Source organism: Sus scrofa, chromosome 5 (genome assembly GCF_000003025.6).
Source record: "Sus scrofa isolate TJ Tabasco breed Duroc chromosome 5, Sscrofa11.1, whole genome shotgun sequence".
Lineage (NCBI taxonomy): Eukaryota > Metazoa > Chordata > Mammalia > Artiodactyla > Suidae > Sus > Sus scrofa.
Genome location: NC_010447.5, coordinates 79,701,038 through 79,722,175, shown reverse-complemented (window position 1 = coordinate 79,722,175; position 21,138 = coordinate 79,701,038). Strand labels below are relative to the sequence as shown.

General features: G+C 39.2%; 1 protein-coding gene across 1 annotated transcript in view; it reads right to left on the bottom strand.

The window, feature by feature from the left end:
• SLC41A2 (solute carrier family 41 member 2) overlaps positions 577 to 21,138 on the bottom strand; it is a 127,687-nt gene continuing 107,125 nt past the window's right edge. Inside the window, 1 exon segment of the mRNA XM_005664183.3 lies at positions 577 to 4,282. Within this exon segment, the coding sequence (XP_005664240.2) occupies positions 4,097 to 4,282 (186 nt within the window). The 3' untranslated portion in view covers positions 577 to 4,096.

Genomic DNA, 21,138 nt, shown 5'->3' with positions numbered 1-21,138 from the left:
AACTGAGTTGTAGGCATTCCAACATTTAGAGATTGGGAGGATGAGGAACCAGCATGACACAGAAGAGGCTTCTGGCGATGCAGAAAAGAGAGCAAAGGCAGACTTTTTTATCAGCCAAGTGAAGAAAGTCTTCCAAGGAGGAAGGAGACTCTGTGAAATACTTTGAGAGGCTGAGAAGGATGAGGATTCTCATTAAGAACTGATCACTGGATTTGCAACATGGAGCTTTCTTGGTGATCTTGGCAGGTGTACTTGCAGTGGTGTGTTGGGGACAAAAGCCTGATCTCCCAGGGAGTGATGTTATCAGAGAAAGAGACTAGGCAGTTGAGGGTTAACTTGATGTCTGAGGTTATGAATATAACGATCTGTCCTAGCAGTCATGTGTTTCTCGTGAGCCATATTCAGCTATTCAAGTGCAGGCAAAGAACAGGCTGAGAGTTGTATTTAACCTGAGCTGTCCAGTTAAGTATGAAGGAGGAAGCTGAGGATGGGTGGATTGGTGGGTCAAGGAAGCTGAAGAATGAGAAGTGTACTTAACAGAGAAAAAGTGGTAAAGCAATGGATTAGAAGTCTAAGTCTGGTCAAAGCCCAATTTATTATGCTCATAAATACAACACACAAACATGGATCACCCAGTCTCTGCTGGGTGAATTTCACACAGGTTCAATGTTCATCTAGCTTATCAAGAAGTAAGTACAACAAGTCTGGGTAAATAGGTTAAGTTTTATTCTTATGTGCATTTACAACAATTCAGAGATGGCAGGTGCCCATTATAAATGGGTATGCTATACCAGAGCTATATGATAAGGCAAGGAACCCCAATTACCAAAAGACCTTTAAAAATGTACTTCATTTGCCTATATCATTGATAGTCTATGCCATGGAATTTCTGATGTCTCCCAGAAGATACATTACCATCAGTTTCCATTTTATTAAGTTCTATGAAATTTTATCTTTTAAAGAAAAAAATGATTGGTGGGCAAAAATAAAAATGTTTTTGAAAAGATTATCTGTGTTTAAAGTGGCTGATAAATGAGTGAAAGGAATAAGTTTAGAAAGCAAACTGACATTGTATAAAAATAAATATTGTGAATTCATTTCATCTAAGTCTGATCTAAAATGATTTTAGTGGGTAGGTAAGGGAAGTTACCGATTCCATACTAATGTAAAGGCTTTCAAAAAACTAGTAAAAATTTTAAAAAGGAATTTAAATCTTTTATAAATTAACTTAGCTAACTGATGAGTGACTTTTTTCACATCTTTTTTTTTTTTTTCATTACACATCTTTCAGATATTTTGATGCTGTAACCAAGGTAGGGTAGCAAAAGAGAAAGAGGACAGAACTCAAATCAGTCATTCTAGTTACCTATTAGAATCTATGGAAACCAGCTAGATCTGGAAGGGTGCTGGCAAGTAAAGAGTCTATGAAGTAAGGCATTGTTCTTTCTTCTAAAGTTTTCATTTATCTTTGTTCTCCTTGGTTTTAGGAACATGAATAATTCAGAGTTGGCCAGACTTACCATCAAGATATAGTAAATGAAGATTTCCCTGTATGAAATCATAAAGCTGTAGCAATACTTTATTCTACTCTAGAAAATCCTTTTTCTCCGATTGACTTCCTCTCAGTTAATGAGTTAGGTCTCTTCCAACTTAAGAGATTGGAGACCACAGCTTTAGTCACAATTTGGGTACTTGTAGCTGCGCAACATTAAAAATGTAACTTCCCTGCTTTTTAGTTTCTTCTGCTGTAAAATAGAGATTGGACTGTCTACCTAACCTATTTCACACGTACGTTAGTCACGAGGACTAAATAACAACGTATTTGAATGTGCTTTGGAATATGTAATGCACTAGAGTTGTTGGCAAATGCTTTAAAAGTGTGGTTTGTGGCGCACCTTTTTATGTTAAAAAACTCAAAACAGAAATCACTGGGAAATATAAATCCTTATGAATCATACAGCCCCAGTGTAAATAAGTAATTTATAAATGCTTTGCAATAAATCAAAGAAATTATTCATGGATTTTTAAAAAATAAACAATCTTTGCAGCTAAATAGTCATCAACTGAATTATTCTTTTATAAGAATGTTCACTACGTGACATTATAACTCTCCAAAGGAGAAATTCTATAATTAGTTCAGTTCTCTGCCTTTGTAGCTTCATGATAAGGCAGAAGAATGGAATAATTAAAGTTTTAAAATAAGCAAAAATATAAAACTCTCAACAAGTCTCCTTGTTTTAAAGAGCTTAATAGGAACACTTCCCCCCACATATGTATAAACAACCTACTATTTATATAATGTTAACACAAACTCACAACTTAAACCACAAGGATCAAAGTCAATGTGCCTTTCTTCTTCCCTTTATCAGTTTTGTTATTAAACATCTGACAGTCTTGAGAGATGACACTGCATTTTGAAAAAGATGAACTATATGTGATATGAAAATGCTTACCTATTGAATAACTAAGTTGTTGGTCAAGGGTCTGAAATAGAGATCAGAGTTTTAGCAAATATTGGAGCAACACAGCCGTGTACCTGATAGTGTCCCATGTAGAAATCAGCCTGCGCCAACAGATGACACGTACAGGCGTGAGCAGTAAGTGAAGGCATCCACCAACTTTTCTTAAAATGGTAAGCCCAAAAGTTCCCACAGACTACATAAGAAGAGCAAATGAATCATGTGCTCATTCAAAATCTCATAATATCTCGGTTATATTAAATAGCACATTTTTTCTTTTCTGGCCACACCTGCGGCAGGCAGACATTCCCAGGCCAGGGATGGGACCTGGGGCAGCAGCTGTAACCAGAGCCACAGCAGTGACAACACCGGATCCTTAGCCCACTGAGCCACCAGAGAACTCTGGTACAAGTTTTGCTCTTTTTTTTTTTTTTTTTTAACAAGAAGAAAGTATGAATCATAATGTAGGTAACAAATACTAAATTCTGGGCAGTAGCAAAATTGTTGTACCAAATGACAAAAGTATATCAATAAAATGTGTTTAAAGAATAACTGCAGAATGCTAATATTCCACTATGATCTCTGCTATTAACAATCCAAGGTTCAGCTCTCTGTCAGATGCTTTTCTCTCACATATACTCCCTGCCTTGACACATACACACAATTTCTCACACCATCCTGTTTCTACAAATGCAGCTCAGGTCATCCTTTTTTTATGGTTGTTGTTCTGTTTTGTTTTTGGCCGCAACCAAGGCATACAGAAGTTCTCAGGCCAGGGATGGAATCCGAGCCAGAGCGCTCTCCTAAGCCACAGCTGGATCCTTAACCCACTGCATGAGGCTGAGGATTAAACCTGCGCCACAGAGACAGTACCAGAGCCTTAACCTGCTGCGCCACAGCAGGAATTCCAGGTTACCTCGTTTTTGACTATTAAGTCTTCTGAAAAAGATCAACGTTCTTTCAACAAATCAATGATCAAAAATAACCCACTGCTTTTACTAAAGGCCATTCAACATTTAAAGAGTAGCCTGCCAAGAACCTGCAGAGTTGAAATTAAGGATCGGCATAGGGAAATTCGTACAAGCAGGTAAAAGGGAGTTTATCTCATACTCAGCAGAACGTACTGAGGTCAGATTAGGAGCAAGTAATTGGTAAATCTACCCTCAGCTGGCAGAGCAGAGGGCATAGCTGCAATTACTAAAAGCTTGGTTGGGCTTCTTCCATTTTACAGTTTGCTTTGCAGTATAACACATTTAGTCCAGAAAGGCTAAACCAGAACTCTGTTGCCTTTAACGTGGCTTTATAAGTTACACAGGAATACAGTACATCTCTGCTTGTCTGTGGTTTTAAAATTACTCACTGTAAACATCCAATATTCTTTTCTATTTAATTAACTTCAGAGCTTGCTTGTGTCTATATCTGTGTCAAATCATCATTTATTCTATGAAAAGCAGCACAAATACTGTTCATTCTGGTTTCAACACAAATTCCTTTAAAAAAATGTTAAGGCCATTTAATGGAATCAGGGCCAACGGAAGATCACCCTGGCAGAAGTCAAACTACTGGATTAAACTTTCTGAAAAAGAGTCATAAGTGGTTGTCTTGTGTGTTCCTTCTCAGTAACTTGCGAGGATTCATTAGTCTCCAACATCTCCATCTCGATCTCCAATAAGCCAAAGAAAATGAAAACTTAAGGCTAACAAGGCAGTCCCGAGCAGATCACCCAATGCCGTCAGGTAGGGGATGGAGAAGCTATCCGGGTCCTTTCCTTTCCTCCAGAAATGATGGACCATCCAGTCAGCGATCCACAGCAAGGTAAACACCTAGGAGAGAACACCAAAGATTACTCCCGTTGTCCGCACGGTCCCAGCCCAGGAAAAATGACCGTGAACTTAAGCCACTGTGCTCTGAGAAGAAAAGCATGTGTCTCAGTCGAGAACCATGCTGGAAAAGAAGAAAGAGTTAAGTGACAGGAACACTCATTAGAAAAAGTACTCTGTGTCTCTGCGATTAACAGCGTTTTTCTTCAACTTTTTACATCTATCTTCTCATTTTTTCTAGCCTCCCCCAAACCACTACAATTCTTATATTTAATAGTCTTGTACATTTTGCCAAACCACTGTTATTTCAATTTCTTTCTATATGATAAATCTGTGAAGAAGGAAGAAGACATACAAAGAAGGAAATAAAAGTTAAAAATAAGGAACAATAGGAGTTCCCACTGTGGTTCAGTGGTAATGAACCAGACTAGTATCCACGAGGATGGAGGTTCCATCCCTGGCCCTGCTCAGTGGGTTAAGGATCCAGCATTGCCGTCAACTGTGATGTAGGTCGAAGATGTGGCTCAGATCTGGCGCTGTCGTGACTGTGGTGTAGGCCAGCAAACTCCATGTGCCACAGGTGCAGCCCTAAAAAACAAAAAACAAGAACAACAAAGGAATAACATTCTCCTATTGTAGATATAATCAAATGAAATGGAGATGGAGAACGGACCATTCATTTACTAATGGTAAGTCCACTGGTGGCTTGTCATGGAAAATTTCAGTGCAATGGTTAAGAGCGATAGCCAGAGTGACCTGTCGATATAGACACAGATGTAGACATAGATAGACAGAGTCAAAATACTCCAAAGGGCTTTTCAAACACTGAGGTGCTATCTGTAAGCAGAAATGAATACCACACTGTAAGTCAACTATACTTCAACTAAAAAAAACTTTAAAAAGGTGAAATATGTAAGTATTTTCTAGGATATCAGGAATATTAAGACCTTTGTAATGCTCTGAATTATGGGTTCAGATAAATGATTTTTTCTTTGATCCACTTAGAGCAGGAGGACTAATTTTCAAACTTCGGAAGTAATAAAAGGGATTTGGGATTAGGGAGGTTAATGTTCACTGGTTTGGGGCAAGGTGGCAAGTATAGCAGAGTGGTTAAGATAACTTCTCTATAGCTACTGACTGACTACAGGCAAGTTACTTAACCTCTCTGATTCTAGCGCTCCAACATTGGAGGTAAGGGCATCTACCCTCGCGAGAATGTTGGGAGGATTAATTATAGACTGAATAGCTCAGTACCTGGCATACAAGACACTTTCAATTGATGCCTGCTACTTGTAGATCTGAAGAGTGTCATTGCCATTACTACTTGCGGCCGCCCAGGGGGTGAGAACATTAGCCATGAGCAGTGGGAAGCCTGGCCTAGGGCCAGCCTAGCCAGGGTCTGAGACCTTTCACTACTCTAACAGGTACACAGTAGAGATGCGATGTCCACCTCAGGTTCCATATTTCTGAGCGCTGTGGTTTGGCTCTGACACCTTTACCAGGAAGGAGCGTGGCTTGTCCAAGCAGAGACACGTGTACCTGTTCCAAAGGGGGGAACTTCAGATGTCTCTGGACATCAGCAGAGAGAGAGGTTGTACTTTAAGGCCTGTTTTCTTCGGCATGAGGTTGATTCCTCCTTAGTGTTTCACAGGCAAAGTCTGTTTTGGAATCACATAAAATTTCATCAGGAGAACCTGTTTTGCGTGTGGAAGCAAAGCTCTTCCATTTATCAGCTATGCCCTAAAGGGTAAGTGTCTCACCATTGACTCTTAATTTCCTCATTGGAAGAAAATAAAATCCACAAGTACCTAATATCTGCCATATATACTCTGAGACAATTGCTAAGAGCCTTGGTTTAGGAAGATGAAGAGAAAGGTAAAAAGGCAGTGGGGTCTTGGGTTACATTAATAAAAGCATAATGTACAGGCCAAGGGAGAGTGTTACCCACTGGACCCTGGGTGGGTCAGGCCACCTCCAGGCAGTGTGTAAGGAGCTTGCTCACGCCGGTGCCTCGGTGCCTCTCAAAGTGACCAGCTCACAAGGCAGACGCTCCACAGCGGACTGAGCACGTGAGAATCAGCTGGAGACAAGGTCACACAAGAGACTCGTGTGAGAACAAGAACTGTTTGTCCTGGAGGGCGGGAGATGTAACATCAGGGAGGTTATGGTGTCAGGAGACACCAGGTTATAACCCACACGTCAGAGGGTAGAGTTTTAGGACAAAGGGTAAACACTACCAAACGTTACCTCGAAAAACTTAAAAAAAACAAACAACCCAATTTGGGTTTTGTCTATAAATGGAAAAAGTTATACAGTAAAATCTGTACTACTGGAGTATATGAAGGTTCAGTAAAGAAATGCGTCGACTGTGTGAGTAATATGTACAGGAGGAAACAAAAGTTTTAAAGAGAATGAGAGACAGGTCCCTGATGGCATAGCAGGTTAAGGCTAAGGCACTGTCACTGGGGCGGGTTCAATTCCCTGACCCCAGAACGTCTACAGGCTGTGGGTGTGGCCAAAAATAAACAAATAAACAGAATGAGAGTAGATAATTTCTCTGGGATTGGCAGGAAACATAAATAAATCAAGCTATATTATATATGTATTATACGTTTATATAATAACAAAATATCACATATATTTATATAAATGTACGTACTATACCTCATACGCGTGGGACATACAGTTTACTAACTCTTGCTATAACATTTCTAACTGAATGGGAGACTCATCTCGAACAGGGGTTGGTAAACTACAGCCCATGGGCCAAATTCAATCTGCTGCCTATTTTTTGTAAATAAAATTTTATGGGACTACAACTATACCCATTTGTTTACTTACTGTGTATTTAGTCTATTATTTAATCCTTACAATATTCTTATTAAGTAGGTGCTATTAGTATCTCTAATGTTCACCTGGAGAAAGTGAGTCAGAGAGAATAAAAAACCTGTTTTGGCGCCACGATGACAGAATTATGTAGTTGGGACAGGGTCCACAAAAACTGAGATATTTACTCTCCGGCCTTTTACAAGAAAAGCTGTGTCCCCTCCTACTCAGGAGACAAATGCTTATTTACAGGATGAAATAAAATGGCATCAGTAGCACATACCCTCAAATAAATTCCATGTAAAGATGAATATAAAAAGCAATACTCGAAAAGTTTTATAAGAAAATGTAAGAGGAGGTCTTGAATATCTTTAAGACCTTGACGGAGGGAATGATTTCATAAGTAAAATGCATAATATATTAAAGGAACCATTTATAATCTACATTAAAGATTCCTGTGGCTCAATAAATACCATAAATAAAGCTAAAAACTGTGCCCCAGGCTTGGAAAAAAAATCTCTGCATTACACATAACTGACCAAAAAAAAAAAAATTAGTACTCTGAATATTTAGAGAGAGTATCCAGAGAACTTGTATAGTTCATTAGAAAAAGAAATAATCCAATAGAATAGGAAAAACCTAAAGCTCTAACAAACCTATGAAAAGAAGCCCAACCTCACTAATAATAGAGGAATGTAAATTAAAACCACATTGAACTCCATTCCACATCCATCTGCCTGGCAGAAATCACCTTTTAAACAACAATAACAGGGAACGTTGTTTCTGAAATGGCCTGTTATGGGGTATGCAGCATTCAAAGAGGTTAAAATATGTACGAGCTGATTTAATTTTCAAAACAGCTCTGTAATATATTATGGATTTTTTTTTCTATCCCCATTTGACATATGAGGAAACCAAGGCATTTACAGAGTGTAAGGAACCTGCCCAAGATCCCACAGCTCGGAGGCAGAGTCAGGCTCAAACTCATCCACTCAAGTTTAGTCTCACACTGAAGCCCAAGTTCTTATCCATCTGCACAGTACACTGTTTCGGTAAAAAAAATGAGTCCACACTGGCAACCACAGCTACTGTGGAGAGCAATGTGGCACCATCTATTACATGGGAAGGTATGCATCTCCTTAATTCAGCAATTCCAAATAGAAACAATAATTTTTTTTTAAACTTCTGCAACACAAGTAAAAGGATAAAACTGTGGAGGCTAAAGAAGACCAGCCTCAGGGGCTCTACTGACCCCAGGCCCCACATGACTACCCAAGAACTGAGAGGACCACTAGTTTGGGGTCCTGGTGTAAGCTCTATATATGTTGCAGATACCAAGAGAAATGTGCAAGATTACCCACTGGATCACTGTTGCAAAAGCCAAAAACTGGTAATTACCCAAAATGCCTATGGACAGAAGAAAGGCTAAATGTATTCTTGGTCATTGCAACTGAACACTTATACAGAAGCTAAAATGAGTGAGAAAGAACTACACGAATCAATATGCATATGTCTCAAAAGCATAAGGTTGAATGAAAAAAGCAGATTATATGTAATTCTAGTAAGATTTATAAATATGAAAAATATGTTATTTATGAATACATATATTTGTAGCAAGGGTATAAAAACATGCATGGCAATGACACCTATCAATTTAGAATGCTAATAACTGCTAGGGAGGAGATGAAATGAGACTATGACGGGATACACAGGAGGCACCAGTCACTAAGATTTTTTGAGAGGGGCAGTGCCCATGGCATGCAGAAACCCCTGGGCCAGGGACTAAACCCACACCACAGCTGTAACCAGAGCCATGGCAGTGACAACGCCAAATCCTTAACCCACTGAGCCACCAGGAACACCTATGTGATGTATTTTTATTAATCATTTAGAAATAGTTGCCTCTGTAATTTGCTAGGGTTGATAAAACTGGGTGGTAAATACATGGTTATCTTATTTCCTATAACTTGCTGTACATTTGTCTATCAGAATACAGAGTGTAAGCAGTTGGGGCAATGGCGACTCACTGACCACGGCCACCTGAATCACAACGTCACATAAGGGATGCCTGAGAAAGGAAGGCAGTAAGTATACCCTATAGAATCCAAGACAGGTTTGATCTTGTAAATACCAAGCAGTACTGAGGATAAGAAACAAAGAATTATTTAAAAGTCTGTGAGTGGAGTAATAAGCCAATGTTTGCACATTCTCTCATCATTCTTGCAACTGTCCTCCCTAGATAGGGGAATAAAGGGATGTTTTCTGGAGAAACTGAATGGGAAAGACCAAGGCCTCAAAGATCCTAGGAACTATGAGTTATGGCCTGAGAATGAGGATGACCTGGAGGTGTGCACAGGTAACAGCGGGATTCCTTCAGACCTTTGTTTAGTTCCAAGAACAGGGGCAGGCAGGAGTGTAACTCCCCAGAGAGGAGGCTACATGTTCAGACTTGGAGGGCTCCCAGTGAAATGGCCAACCTCCCTCCACTCCAATCCTCTAAAAGTTAAGTGCCCCGTCAACAGCCCCCTTCCACTTTCGAGCCACTTAAGCTCTCCCCGCCTCAGCCGGCTTCCTGTAAAATAGAGAAAACAACCCCTCTCTCACAGACACGAGGATGCGAGCATTCGAGAGTGCAGAGCAGTGAGACCAGTGCCTGACACAGAGCAAAAGCACAGTGACCATCTGCTATGATTTAAAAGAAACCAGGTCACAGCCGAAGAAACAAGAGTCTGACTCTTTCCAACAGTGGCACTAGGAGAAAAGGGAGCAATAAGCCTTCCACATCTTGAGAGAAGAGGACTTTCAGTCGTTAAGCCCGTGCCCTACATCTCAGCCATGTTTTGAAGGTAAACTAAAGGCATCCTAAGGCGTGGACGCACTCAGAAGAATTCTCCTGTATTCTCTTTGGAACTTTCTTGGAAATGTGTTGATGCAAAAATGAGGGAGAGAACCAAGAAAGAGAAAGACCTGGGATCCAGGAAATAGAGGCATCAACCCAAGAGAAAGTGAGGGGGGCTCCAGTGGGAGAGTGGTGCAGCGGGCTGGGGGCCACCTCCAGACAGAGCAGGAGGATGGAGTGCTCTGGACATGAAGTCTCCAGGATAAAGGCAAACTGGTAAACTACCTGATATAATAGAGTTTGGGGAGGGAGAGAAACTAACTATAGGTGGGTGATGGCTGTGATGGAGTACTTGGGAAAAAATTAAGGATGGGCATGAAAGTGAAAAAATAGGTCCATTATCTCTAGAAAAAAATTGAAGAGAGATAAAAGGACATACTTTGGCCTACATGACATGGCTCTGTGATAAATGATATTTATAGCCAAAGAATATAAACAACACTTGTTTATGACATAAAGATTGAGTATAACTACATTAGGATGAAAGCTGGGGAAATAAGGCACTGGGTAAAATAGCTAAATCCTCATTACCATAAATAAAGGTCCATAAATAATTTCTTACATTGATGAAGCAAAATTTTCAATCCAGTACTGTATAAAGATAAATAACAGAAGAAACAGCTAAAGAAACTCTGGAGGACTATTAGTATTGAGCATTTTATACACACACATAAAATATCTTTTGTAACATATATAAAATATCTTTGTTCAATAGGTGATGCATATTGGGTTATGAAATAGATTTAATGTAACTGAACTTTAAAAAATTAAATAGAACAAAATGAATACAACAGAACAGAAACTATTAGTATGAAAAAAGAAAGTATTAGCAGAGTTCCTGTCGTGGTACAGCAGAAACAAATCCAACTAAGAACCATGAGTTTTCGGGTTCAATCCCTGGCCTCACTCAGTGGGTTAAGGATCTGGCGTTGCTGTGAGCTGAGGTGTAGGTTGCAGATGCAGCTTGGATCTGATGTTGCTGCAGCTGTGGCGTATGCTGACAGTTGTAGCACTGATTGGACTCCTAGCCTGAGAACCTCCATATGCCATGGGTGTGGCCCTAAAAAGCAAAAAAACACACACACAAAAAAGAAAGTACTAGCATGTCAGCACACAGTAAGGGTATTTCATAAAATTTTCATTTGTTATGTAATTACACATTTATGTATAAATAAAACATTAAAAATATAAACATTTATATAAATAAAAATATAAATACGTGTGCATTTATTTTGATATAAACGCTTTTCTTACTAAGGTCAAAAACATTTGAGGAATTCCTGTTGTGGCTCAGTGGGTTAAGAACCCAATACAGTGTCCATGAGGATGAAGGTTAGATCCCTGGCCTCCCTCACTCAGTGGGTAAGGATCCAGAATTCCCACAAACTGTGATGTAGGTCACAAACATGGCTTGGATCCGTTACTGTGGCTGCGGCATAGGCCTCAGCTGCAACTCCAATTTGACCTCTAGCCTGGCAACTTCCATATGCCGCAGGCATGGCCCTAGAAAGAAAGAAAAAAAAAACATTTGAAAGCTACTGATCTAACATGTACATCTTACCTGTTACATTCTAGGGATCTAACACGCAAATCTCTGCAAGAGGAAAACCGTGTCTTCTTCTATTTGATCTCTTGGTTTCCAGCAAAATACTAATACATGATAAGCCTGAAAACAATGGCTGGTGTTGAAGAGGCTCTACGACTGAGTAACTGTTACTGTCAACAAGTGACAAAACCTCTAAGTCTCAGTTTCCTCATCTCTAAAATGAGACTTGCAGGCTAGTCACAGAAATTAAATGACATAATACATGTAAAGGGTTAAACAAATGTTTGGTACCTAGTAAATAACTCAATAAATGTTAGCGCCATTATCATTGATCATCAATTGTCATGCTGTCTCAGAATTTATAACCTTTATTTAAAAGTTAATTGGAGAGTTCTCTGGTGGCTCAGGGGGTTAAGAATCTGGCGTTGTCACTGCAATGGCTCAGGTCACTGCTATGGCATAGGTTCGATCCCTGGCCTGGGAACTTCCACATGCTGCAGGTACAGCCAGGAAAAACAACAACAACAACAACAACAACAAAAAAAAAAACCTGTAAAAGGTAATTGGAATAGAGGCATGATTTTTCACCTTTCTGAGCCTTGGTTTGGGCTCCTTTAAAATAGGTGAAGCTCTAAAGTACAAAGGTAAGAAGCTCTGTGGTCAGAAACCACACAGTGATTGCTCTCCTACCTCTGAGTTTCTTCCTCCACCCCTCCCACATTCTCAGTCTAGTCATTAAATTTAACTCCTCTTCCCAAGCAATTTCTTTTTAAAGGTATTGGGATGACTTAAAGTTCAAGCAGATATAAATGTATTCATTTTTTTTTGCAAGTTAACAAAGGATATCAACGTTTCCTTAGAACACTGTGTATAAATGAATTATTAAATTCACAATAAGCATCAGATGCTTCTTAATGTTGCATGTTTTATTTTCAAACTAAATGATTTTTCATGGAATGGATGCTTTTTTACTGGGAAAACACATCAAAAAAATCTAACCAAGGGTAGGCTGTATTTTCACATCATCTGTTTGTTTTTTCTGAAATATGCATAACTTCTTTGGGTAAATATATCTCCTGAAAAGGCAACTTTGTAGCCACAGATAATTATGCATGTTCTAGATGTATTGCTTGGAACTTAAATAAATATATAAAGCACAAGAATACATATTTGCTTTGGATGGCTGATTTTCTCGCCAGCTCCTTCTTTGACCTAGAATCAACAATCCCATCCACTAGCAACCCCTCAAAGCCCTATTGCCAGTAACAGCCTCGTGTGAAGAAAGATGATTTCTTTGGGAGAGGAATGTTTAGAAATACGATACAAACAAACATCAGGAACAGCAAATTAATACAGTTCTCCCTAAGTGTTAACTTACAAAGGCTGAATTCATTTTCCCTATACGCTTCCCTAATCTACTAATACTACTCATTAAAATCTAATATTTAAATGCCTGTTAAGAAAAATTAAGAATTATCAGCCAACAGGAATTCAATCTACTCCTAGTATACAGATAAAAAGCATCTTTTTTTTTTTTTTTGGTCTGAATTATTTATGTGAGGTGGCAGGAGGGGGAAGGTAGGAAATGAATGAACTTTATCTTGAGAAGGAGCCTGTAATAGTCACCAAACTTCCCAAGGAGTCCATTGCACAAAAATGGTTAAAACTTCTATCCAAAAGAAACCCTTAGAATGTATTCAAGAGACAATACAACCATATTCACAGCCTTGATTTTTAATAACAAAAAACTACAAACAACCTAAAAGTCCATTAAAAGAGGAATGGATGAGTAAATTATAGAATAGTCATACAATGGAATACTATATAACTAAAATAGATGAACAAGGGAGTCCCCACTGTGGCTCAGTGGTAACAAATCGAACTAGTATCCACGAGGACACGGGTTTGATCCCTGGCCTCAGGATCCTGGTGTTCTCTGTATTATTATTCTTTATACTTTGTGCATGTCATCATTGCTTATCTATTCAATATTTAGTATACAATTAAAAAATTTTAAAATACAGTAACTTTTGACTGGGTGCTCATTAACCCTGGCAAGTTATTCTTGCCACTGGTCACTCCCTAATCTAACCATGTCACTTTGTTCCAATCCAGATTTAAAAGGATAATTTTAAAATCTATAGGAATTATTTAATGGATATTGCTAGAAAATGGAACTACCTGAAAAAAATTTTTTCAAAGAACCAGTGACAGCTAACATCACTTAATATTATGAAATGATAACCTGGAAATCAAGAAGGCAAACTAGATAAGGTGTTTCATAGTTTAATAATAAGAACAGGAGTTCCCGTCGTGGTGCAGTGGTTAACGAATCCAACTAGGAACCATGAGGTTGTGGGTTCGGTCCCTGCCCTTGCTCAGTGGGTTAACGATCCGGCATTGCCGTTGCCGTGAGCTGTGGTGTAGGTTGCAGACGCGGCTCGGATCCCGCGTTGCTGTGGCTCTGGTGTAGGCCGGTGGCTACAGCTCCCATTTGACCCCTAGCCTGGGAACCTCCATACGCCACGGGAGCGGCCCAAAGAAATAGCAAAAAGACAAAAAAATAAATAAATAAAAAATAATAAGAACAAAAAGATGGAAATAAAACATCAAACAGGTAGAGAAAATTAACATTTACTGTCTACTACCTGCTAAATAAAATTACTTTAATGCTGTTACTATCCATAGAATATTAGGGAAAGATATAATCAGCAGAGATCGGGCCCTCAAATAACTTAGGTATTCCTTCTTAGCCCTCTGCCTGGAGCCCAAAGATGGCTCTGCTTCTAATACCGCCCCTGTTTAAGTAGGAAGACTCCAGCAAAACATTTCACTGGAGAAAAAGAATTTCCATTTATTTAAAACTATTATTGAATGCCCTTCTAATGAATACATTACTCAAATTTGAGAAATAATTTTTTAAATAGCACACCAACATATCCAAGGTAGTGGTCTTTGAGTATGGGGATTATGGACAATTTTATAGTGATGAATATGCATTGCTTTATGATAAGAAACAAAATCAATAAACTAAAAAAAAAAAAAAACCCATCAAACAAGACCAAAAACCCTTTCCTTGCTTAAGTTCATTATGGAGATCTTTTTTTTCCTCCCTTTTCTAGGTAAGATATGGTTTCAGAGAACAGATTTAAAAGGACAACTTTAAAATCTATAGGAATTAAGTAATGGATATTGGTAGAAAATGGAACTACCTGAAAAAAATTTTAATTGAAAATAAAAGGAAAAGAGTCAGAAGCACAGCTCTGAGGGCGTTCTCTCTATGGCACAGCGGGTTAAGAATCCAAGTGCAACAACTCAGGTTATTACGGAGGGACAGGACCAATCCCCGGCACAGTGGGTTAAAGGATCTGGTGTTTCTAGTCGCAGCTGTGGCTCGCATTCAACCCAGGCCTGGGAACTTTCATATGCCACAGCCATTAAAAAAAAAAAAAAAGTACCGCTCTGAATTTCTTTGACATAGACAGGTAAACAAACTCAGAAAAGAAGATAACTTACTTTTATGGGAGGAGATAAAAAGGAGGGCAAAGAAATAATTGAGATATTTGAAACCTAGAAAATCAATCTCTTCTTGCCCTCGAAGGGTCTAAAGCCTTGGTTAGAGACAGAATATGGAGAAAAGCGGTGAACAGAACTGATGTACAAAAGGAGGAAGCATGCTTAACTGATTAACATCTTAGAAAAAGCAGCTCTGAGAATTCACTAGTGTGAAAACCCAGATATGATCAACTTGGACTTCCATAAAGTTTGAGATACAATATCAGACTAGGATTCACAAATATAATTACTGCTCTTGTGGAAATGCTATCACACTAAGAACTCAACTTCAAGAGTAGAGAAGAAAAGGATGTTGATTTGACAGGAATCACAGAGAGAAATGCATCTATATTAGATCTGGTTATGTGGAATACTTATACCTATAAAAATACAAACACTGATGAAAGTCAGCTGAGGTCTACATAAATAAAAGAGTTTGCAATGAAAAAGAATGGCAAAGGAGTTCTTTTTGAGACTAAAAAAATTTTAAAGCTCAAAACAGTGGCACATAAAGATATATAAATCAATGGAAAAGAATAAAATTTATTTTTTGGCCAGGCCCATGGCATATAGAAGTTTCCAGGGCTAGAGTTTGAACCCAAGCCACAGCAGTGATGACACCAAATCCTTAATTGCTAGGCTACCAGGGAACTCCCAAGAATACAATTTAGAAATCAACCCACATGTATATATAGTAAATTGGTTGTTAATAATGATACTAAGATCATTCAAGGCAGCATAGGAGAGTTTTCCCAGCAAGTGGTGCTGGAACAACTGGGTATTCACATGGAAAAATGTGAACCTCAATCTGTATTTCATGCCATGTACAAATATTAACTCAAAATGGATCAAGAGGTCCAAACAAAAGCTAAAACTAGAAAATTTCTACAAGAAAGCAAAAATTCTTGGGATAGGCAAAGGTTTCTTAGGACACAAAAGCACTAACATAAAGGAAAAAACTGATAGACTGAACTTCGTGAAAAGTAAAACTTCTGGAGTTCCTATCGTGGCTCAGCAGCAATGAACCCATGAGGTATCCATGAGGACTCGGGTTCGATCCCTGGCCTCACTCAGTGGGTTAAGGATCCAGTGTTGCCGTGAGCTGTGGTGTAGGTCGCAGACATGGCTTGGAGCCCATGTTTTTGTGGCTGTGGTGTAGGCCAGCAGCTGTAGCTCTGATTCAACCCCTAGCCTGGAACTTCCATATGCCTCAGGTACAGCCCTAAAAAGACAAAAAAATAAATAAATAAATTGAAACTTCTGCTATTAAAATATATGGTTAAGAAGATGAAAAGACAAAGCACAGAGAGGGACAGAGTATTTCCAATGCATATACCTGACAAAGAACTTGTATGCAGAATACGTAAAGAACTCAACCCAGGAGTTCCCATGTGGCTCGGCAGGTTAAGGATCTGGTGTTGTCACTGCTGTGGCATGGGTTTGATCCCTGGCCCATGAATTTCTATATGCCATGGGCACGGCTAAAAAAATAAATAAATAAAAATAAAAATAAAAAAAGGACTCAGGAGGAGTTCCCTTTGTGGCTCAGTGGTTAACGAATCTAACTAGGATCCATGAGGATGCAGGTTCAATCCCTGGCCTTGCTTCAGTGGGCTAAGGATCTGGCGTTGCCATGAGCTGTGGTGTAGGTTTCAGTCTGGCTCAGATCCTGCATTGCTGTGGCTGTGGTGTAGTCTGGCAGCTGTAGCTCCAATTCGACCCCTAGCCTGGGAATTTCCATATTCCACAGGTGCAGCACTAAAAAACAAACAAAAATGAACTCAACTAAAAAAAAAAAAAATCGACACACAAGATTTGAACTTCACAAAAGAAAACATGAATGGCCAATGAATGCATGAAAAGATACTCAATACTATTAGTCATCATAATTGGAAATTATAATCACCATGAGATACCATCATTATACCCACTGGAATGGCTAAAGGTAAAAAGACTGACAATTTCTTTTTCTTTTTTTGGGGGGCTTTTTTAGGGCTGCACAGGCAGCACATGGAAGTTCCCAGGCTATGGGCTGAATTGAGCTATAGCTGCCAGCCACAGCCACAGCAACATGGGATCCGAGCCATGTCTGCGACCTACACCACCCTCACGGCAATGCCAGATCCTTAACCCACTGGGCAAGGCCAGAGATTGAACCCGCATTCTCATGGATATTAGTCAGATTCATTTCCACTGCGCCACAAAGGGAACACCAAGACCAACAATTTCTAAGTGATGGTGAGGATGTGAGGCAAAAGAAACTCTCAAACTAATGGGAATGCAGAATGACAGAATCACTTTGGAAAACAGCTGGCAGGTTTTTGTTTTATAAGTTAAATATGCATTTCCCATAAAATCCAGTAATTCTGCTCTCTACTCTTAGGTATTCACTCAAGGGAAATGCAAGTGTATAGCCACACAAAGACTTGTATGTGAATGTTAATAGCAGCTTCATTCATAATAGCCGCTGCTGGACCCAAAACAAATGTTCATCCACAGATGAAGATTTAAACCAACTGTGATATATTCATACAACAGAATACTAACACCAAAGCAGAACACATTACTAATACATGTCACGACATGGATAAATCTCTAAAACATGCTAAGCAAACCAAGGAGACAACAGTACATACTTAGATTCATTTATACAAAATTTAGAAAAGGGGAACATGATTTATAGTGACAGAGAACTGATCAGTGGCTGCCAAGGGCCAGGGATGGAGAGGAACTGACTGCAGAGAAGCAGGAGGGAACTTTTAGGGGGTGAAGGTAACGTTCTATATGTCAATTGTGGTGGTTGTTATGTGGGTGGACACATATGTCAAGATGCATCAAACTCCACACTTTACATGGGTGTGTTTTACCGTATATAAATTATACCTTACTGCTATTTTCTTTCAAATTGCTTTCATAGGTTGGAGACGTCATCCTTGTTTGTCAAGCAGCATCTTTGTTATGTGGAGTCCACAGAAGAGGTTTGAGAAATATCTTCTGAGCTATTGAGCCTGTCTAGAAAGGGACTGCCTAAAAATACATGAGGACTCTGGTAGAGTTTTCTTCCCAGCAACATCCTAGAGCAGGTATCAACAAACTACAGCCTGAGGCCAAATTTGGCCCACCACCTGCATGGCCTATAAGCTAAGAATGATTTTTACATGTTTAAGTGGTTGGAAAAAACCAAGGAAAGGAGTTCCCTTGAGGCTCCGCAGGTTGAGGATCTGGCATGGTCGCTGCTGTGGCACAGGTTTGGTCCTTAGCCCAGGAACTTCCTACATGCTGCAGCCAAAAAGAAAAAAAAAGAAAAGAAAAGAAAGAAATCAAAGGAAGAATACAGTTTTGTGACCCATGAACATGATAAGAAATCTAATTTTCAGTGTCCTTAAGTAAAGTTCTGGGGGACAGAGCCATGCTTATTTATTTACATATTGTTTATGGGTGCTTCTGTGTTGTCCTGGCAGAGCTGGGTACTTGTGACAGAGACCTTATACCACAAGGCCTAAAAGACTGATCATCAGTTATGGTAACAACACAGCCCTTTACAGAAAAACTTTGCTGATCCCTGCCCCAGAGTATACAGCCTCTTCTTGTCATCCTCCGCTAACAAGTACTTACATTACCAGGTTAAGTTCTTGGTCCTTTTACTTAACTATTCTTGTGATGGAATAGATAGAACATACATTATCTCAGAGGACTGCTCAAAGGATTATATGAAATGACGTAAATAAAATACATATTGTCTGGCAGTTAAGAGTCATCATATGTATTAGTTCATATTCTCCTTCTAAAGGAGGTATTCAAGAGCAGTGGCTTGTCAAATGGGGCGGGGGTGGGTTACGAGCCTGATCATCCACCAAAAGCTACTGCTCCCACTGTGCCTCAGTTCTACTCTGGCAAAAGTTATCAAGCTTCATTTACTTTTAAGCTGTTAATGCCTATGTCTGTACTTTCTATACCTAATATCAATGTAACCACATACTGTATTCTCTTTTGGTGTCTGGATTCTTTTGCTCAACCTTAAGTAAGTGGGAATCACAACAGTGTTGTGAATATATTGCTTCACAAAGGGGTAGACCATTCATTACCCTTGCTCTACTCATTGTGAAATACGTGGTATTTACTGTGAAACTTTACTTTTTAAAATAACATTGAAGTTTAGCATTCTGTTTAAGTGGCTGAGGATGTTTAAAAAACACATTGTTACAACATTTAAGCAGTCATTTACAGAATATTTTATTTGCACTTATTAAGCATGTACTTACTAAGCTTTTCAAAAGCATCATCTTTAAACTCTTTTATGTATATGTTTCACCTCTCCAACAGATCTATTCTCTCTTTTATATGAAAAACCCTGTCAAGTATTTGCCTCATTACCCAAAGTACACTCAATATATCTTCAATCCAATTTAATAAATATTTATTTATATCTAACATGGAAAACACTGTGATTAAGTTTTTTCCGGAGCATTTAGAGAAGAATAAGACATGGTTATTGCTGTCACTGAGATCAGAATCTAAATGAAGAAACATAACTGAAAAACCAAAAATAACTCAAGAATAACATAAAGCTGAATATTCATTTTATAAATATTTACTGTACCAGGCAGGGACTGGATGCCAAGTCTATGATGATGAATAAAACATAATCCCTGAATGAACCTGAACTATAGCAACATACTCTGCTGGCTTCTGGGGAGAAAAAAATGGAAAAGTCCTTTAGCAGAGTCGGAAAATTAACACCACAGGGAATCTAAATTGAAGTTCTCCAGAGTACTTCCTGAAGCGAATGGTTCACGGAGGTTGATTATTAGCCCAAGGTTCTCAGAGCAAAGAGATGACCACAAAAAATAGATAGCTTCCAATCTGGGACCAGCAAAACATTTATAGTCTCAGACGACAGAATGGTTTTGGACTTTGTTTTGGCCAACCAAAGCCATTGCTGACACTTCATATTACACCTGAATCAATGTTACAGGTGAAATAAAAACAATCTCCAGCTAAGCTAGAAGAAAAGCCAGCCTGGCTACCTCGGCAATCATAGACTTGTTTTCTTGGTCAAGCCTGAAAAACCTTAGGTTACGGTAGTGAAGAGTATTCTAGTTCCTTATTAAAATGCTTTTAATTATTGTTTATCTCACACTTAATTTTCATTGTCCAGTGTCTCAAATGTTTCGACTCAGCCACTCTCCCATCAGATGTTTCAATAAATAATTCAAAGACTCCTTTCCCTTAAAAGAAATTATGCTATGGACTCAAACTGAAAATCCAATCTTCACAAAGGACACCCCATCTTCAAGAAAATCTTCGACAGAGGAGAAGGTTTGAACAATCCTTAATGATACCCTAAAGCTTTGACCGAGGGAGGAACAAAAGTGTGGATGAAGAATGTAAAAGGTTCTCACACTCCCTGGAAAAGACTGATCATCAACAAGAGGCCACCAGAACTGGTTTTAAGGTCATCCCATCAATAAACAACTTGCATTACTGAATGTGTTTTGGGAGGGTTTGGGGTTTTTTTGTTTGTTTGTTTGCTTGTTTTTGTCTTTTTAGGGCCACCCCCATGGCATACGGAAGCTCCCAGGATAGGGGTCCAATCAGATCAGCTGCTGCTGACCTATGCCACAGCCACAGCAGCCAGATCTGAGCCTCATCTGTGACCTACACCACAGCTCACGACAATGCCAGATCCTTAACCCACTGAGTGAGGCCAGGGATCAAACCCACATCCTCATGGACACTATGTTGGGTTCTTAAACTGCTGAGCCACAACAGGAATTCAGGCAACTCTATTGGATGTGGTTTTAGAAGGTAGCTAGTCAATGATAGTCCTTGCTTCCAAAGTAGCCAATTAGGAACAAATCCAGTCCCATAAATACACCTCTGATGCCCAACCAGACCAATAGTCACACCCAAGTGTCATACCTCTACAGATGACATGAGCCTATGCAGGCATTTGAACATGTGACCACCCTGAACTCCATGCTTCCCTAAAACCCTATAACAGATGGATAGTTGGCTCTGCTTGGAGAGATC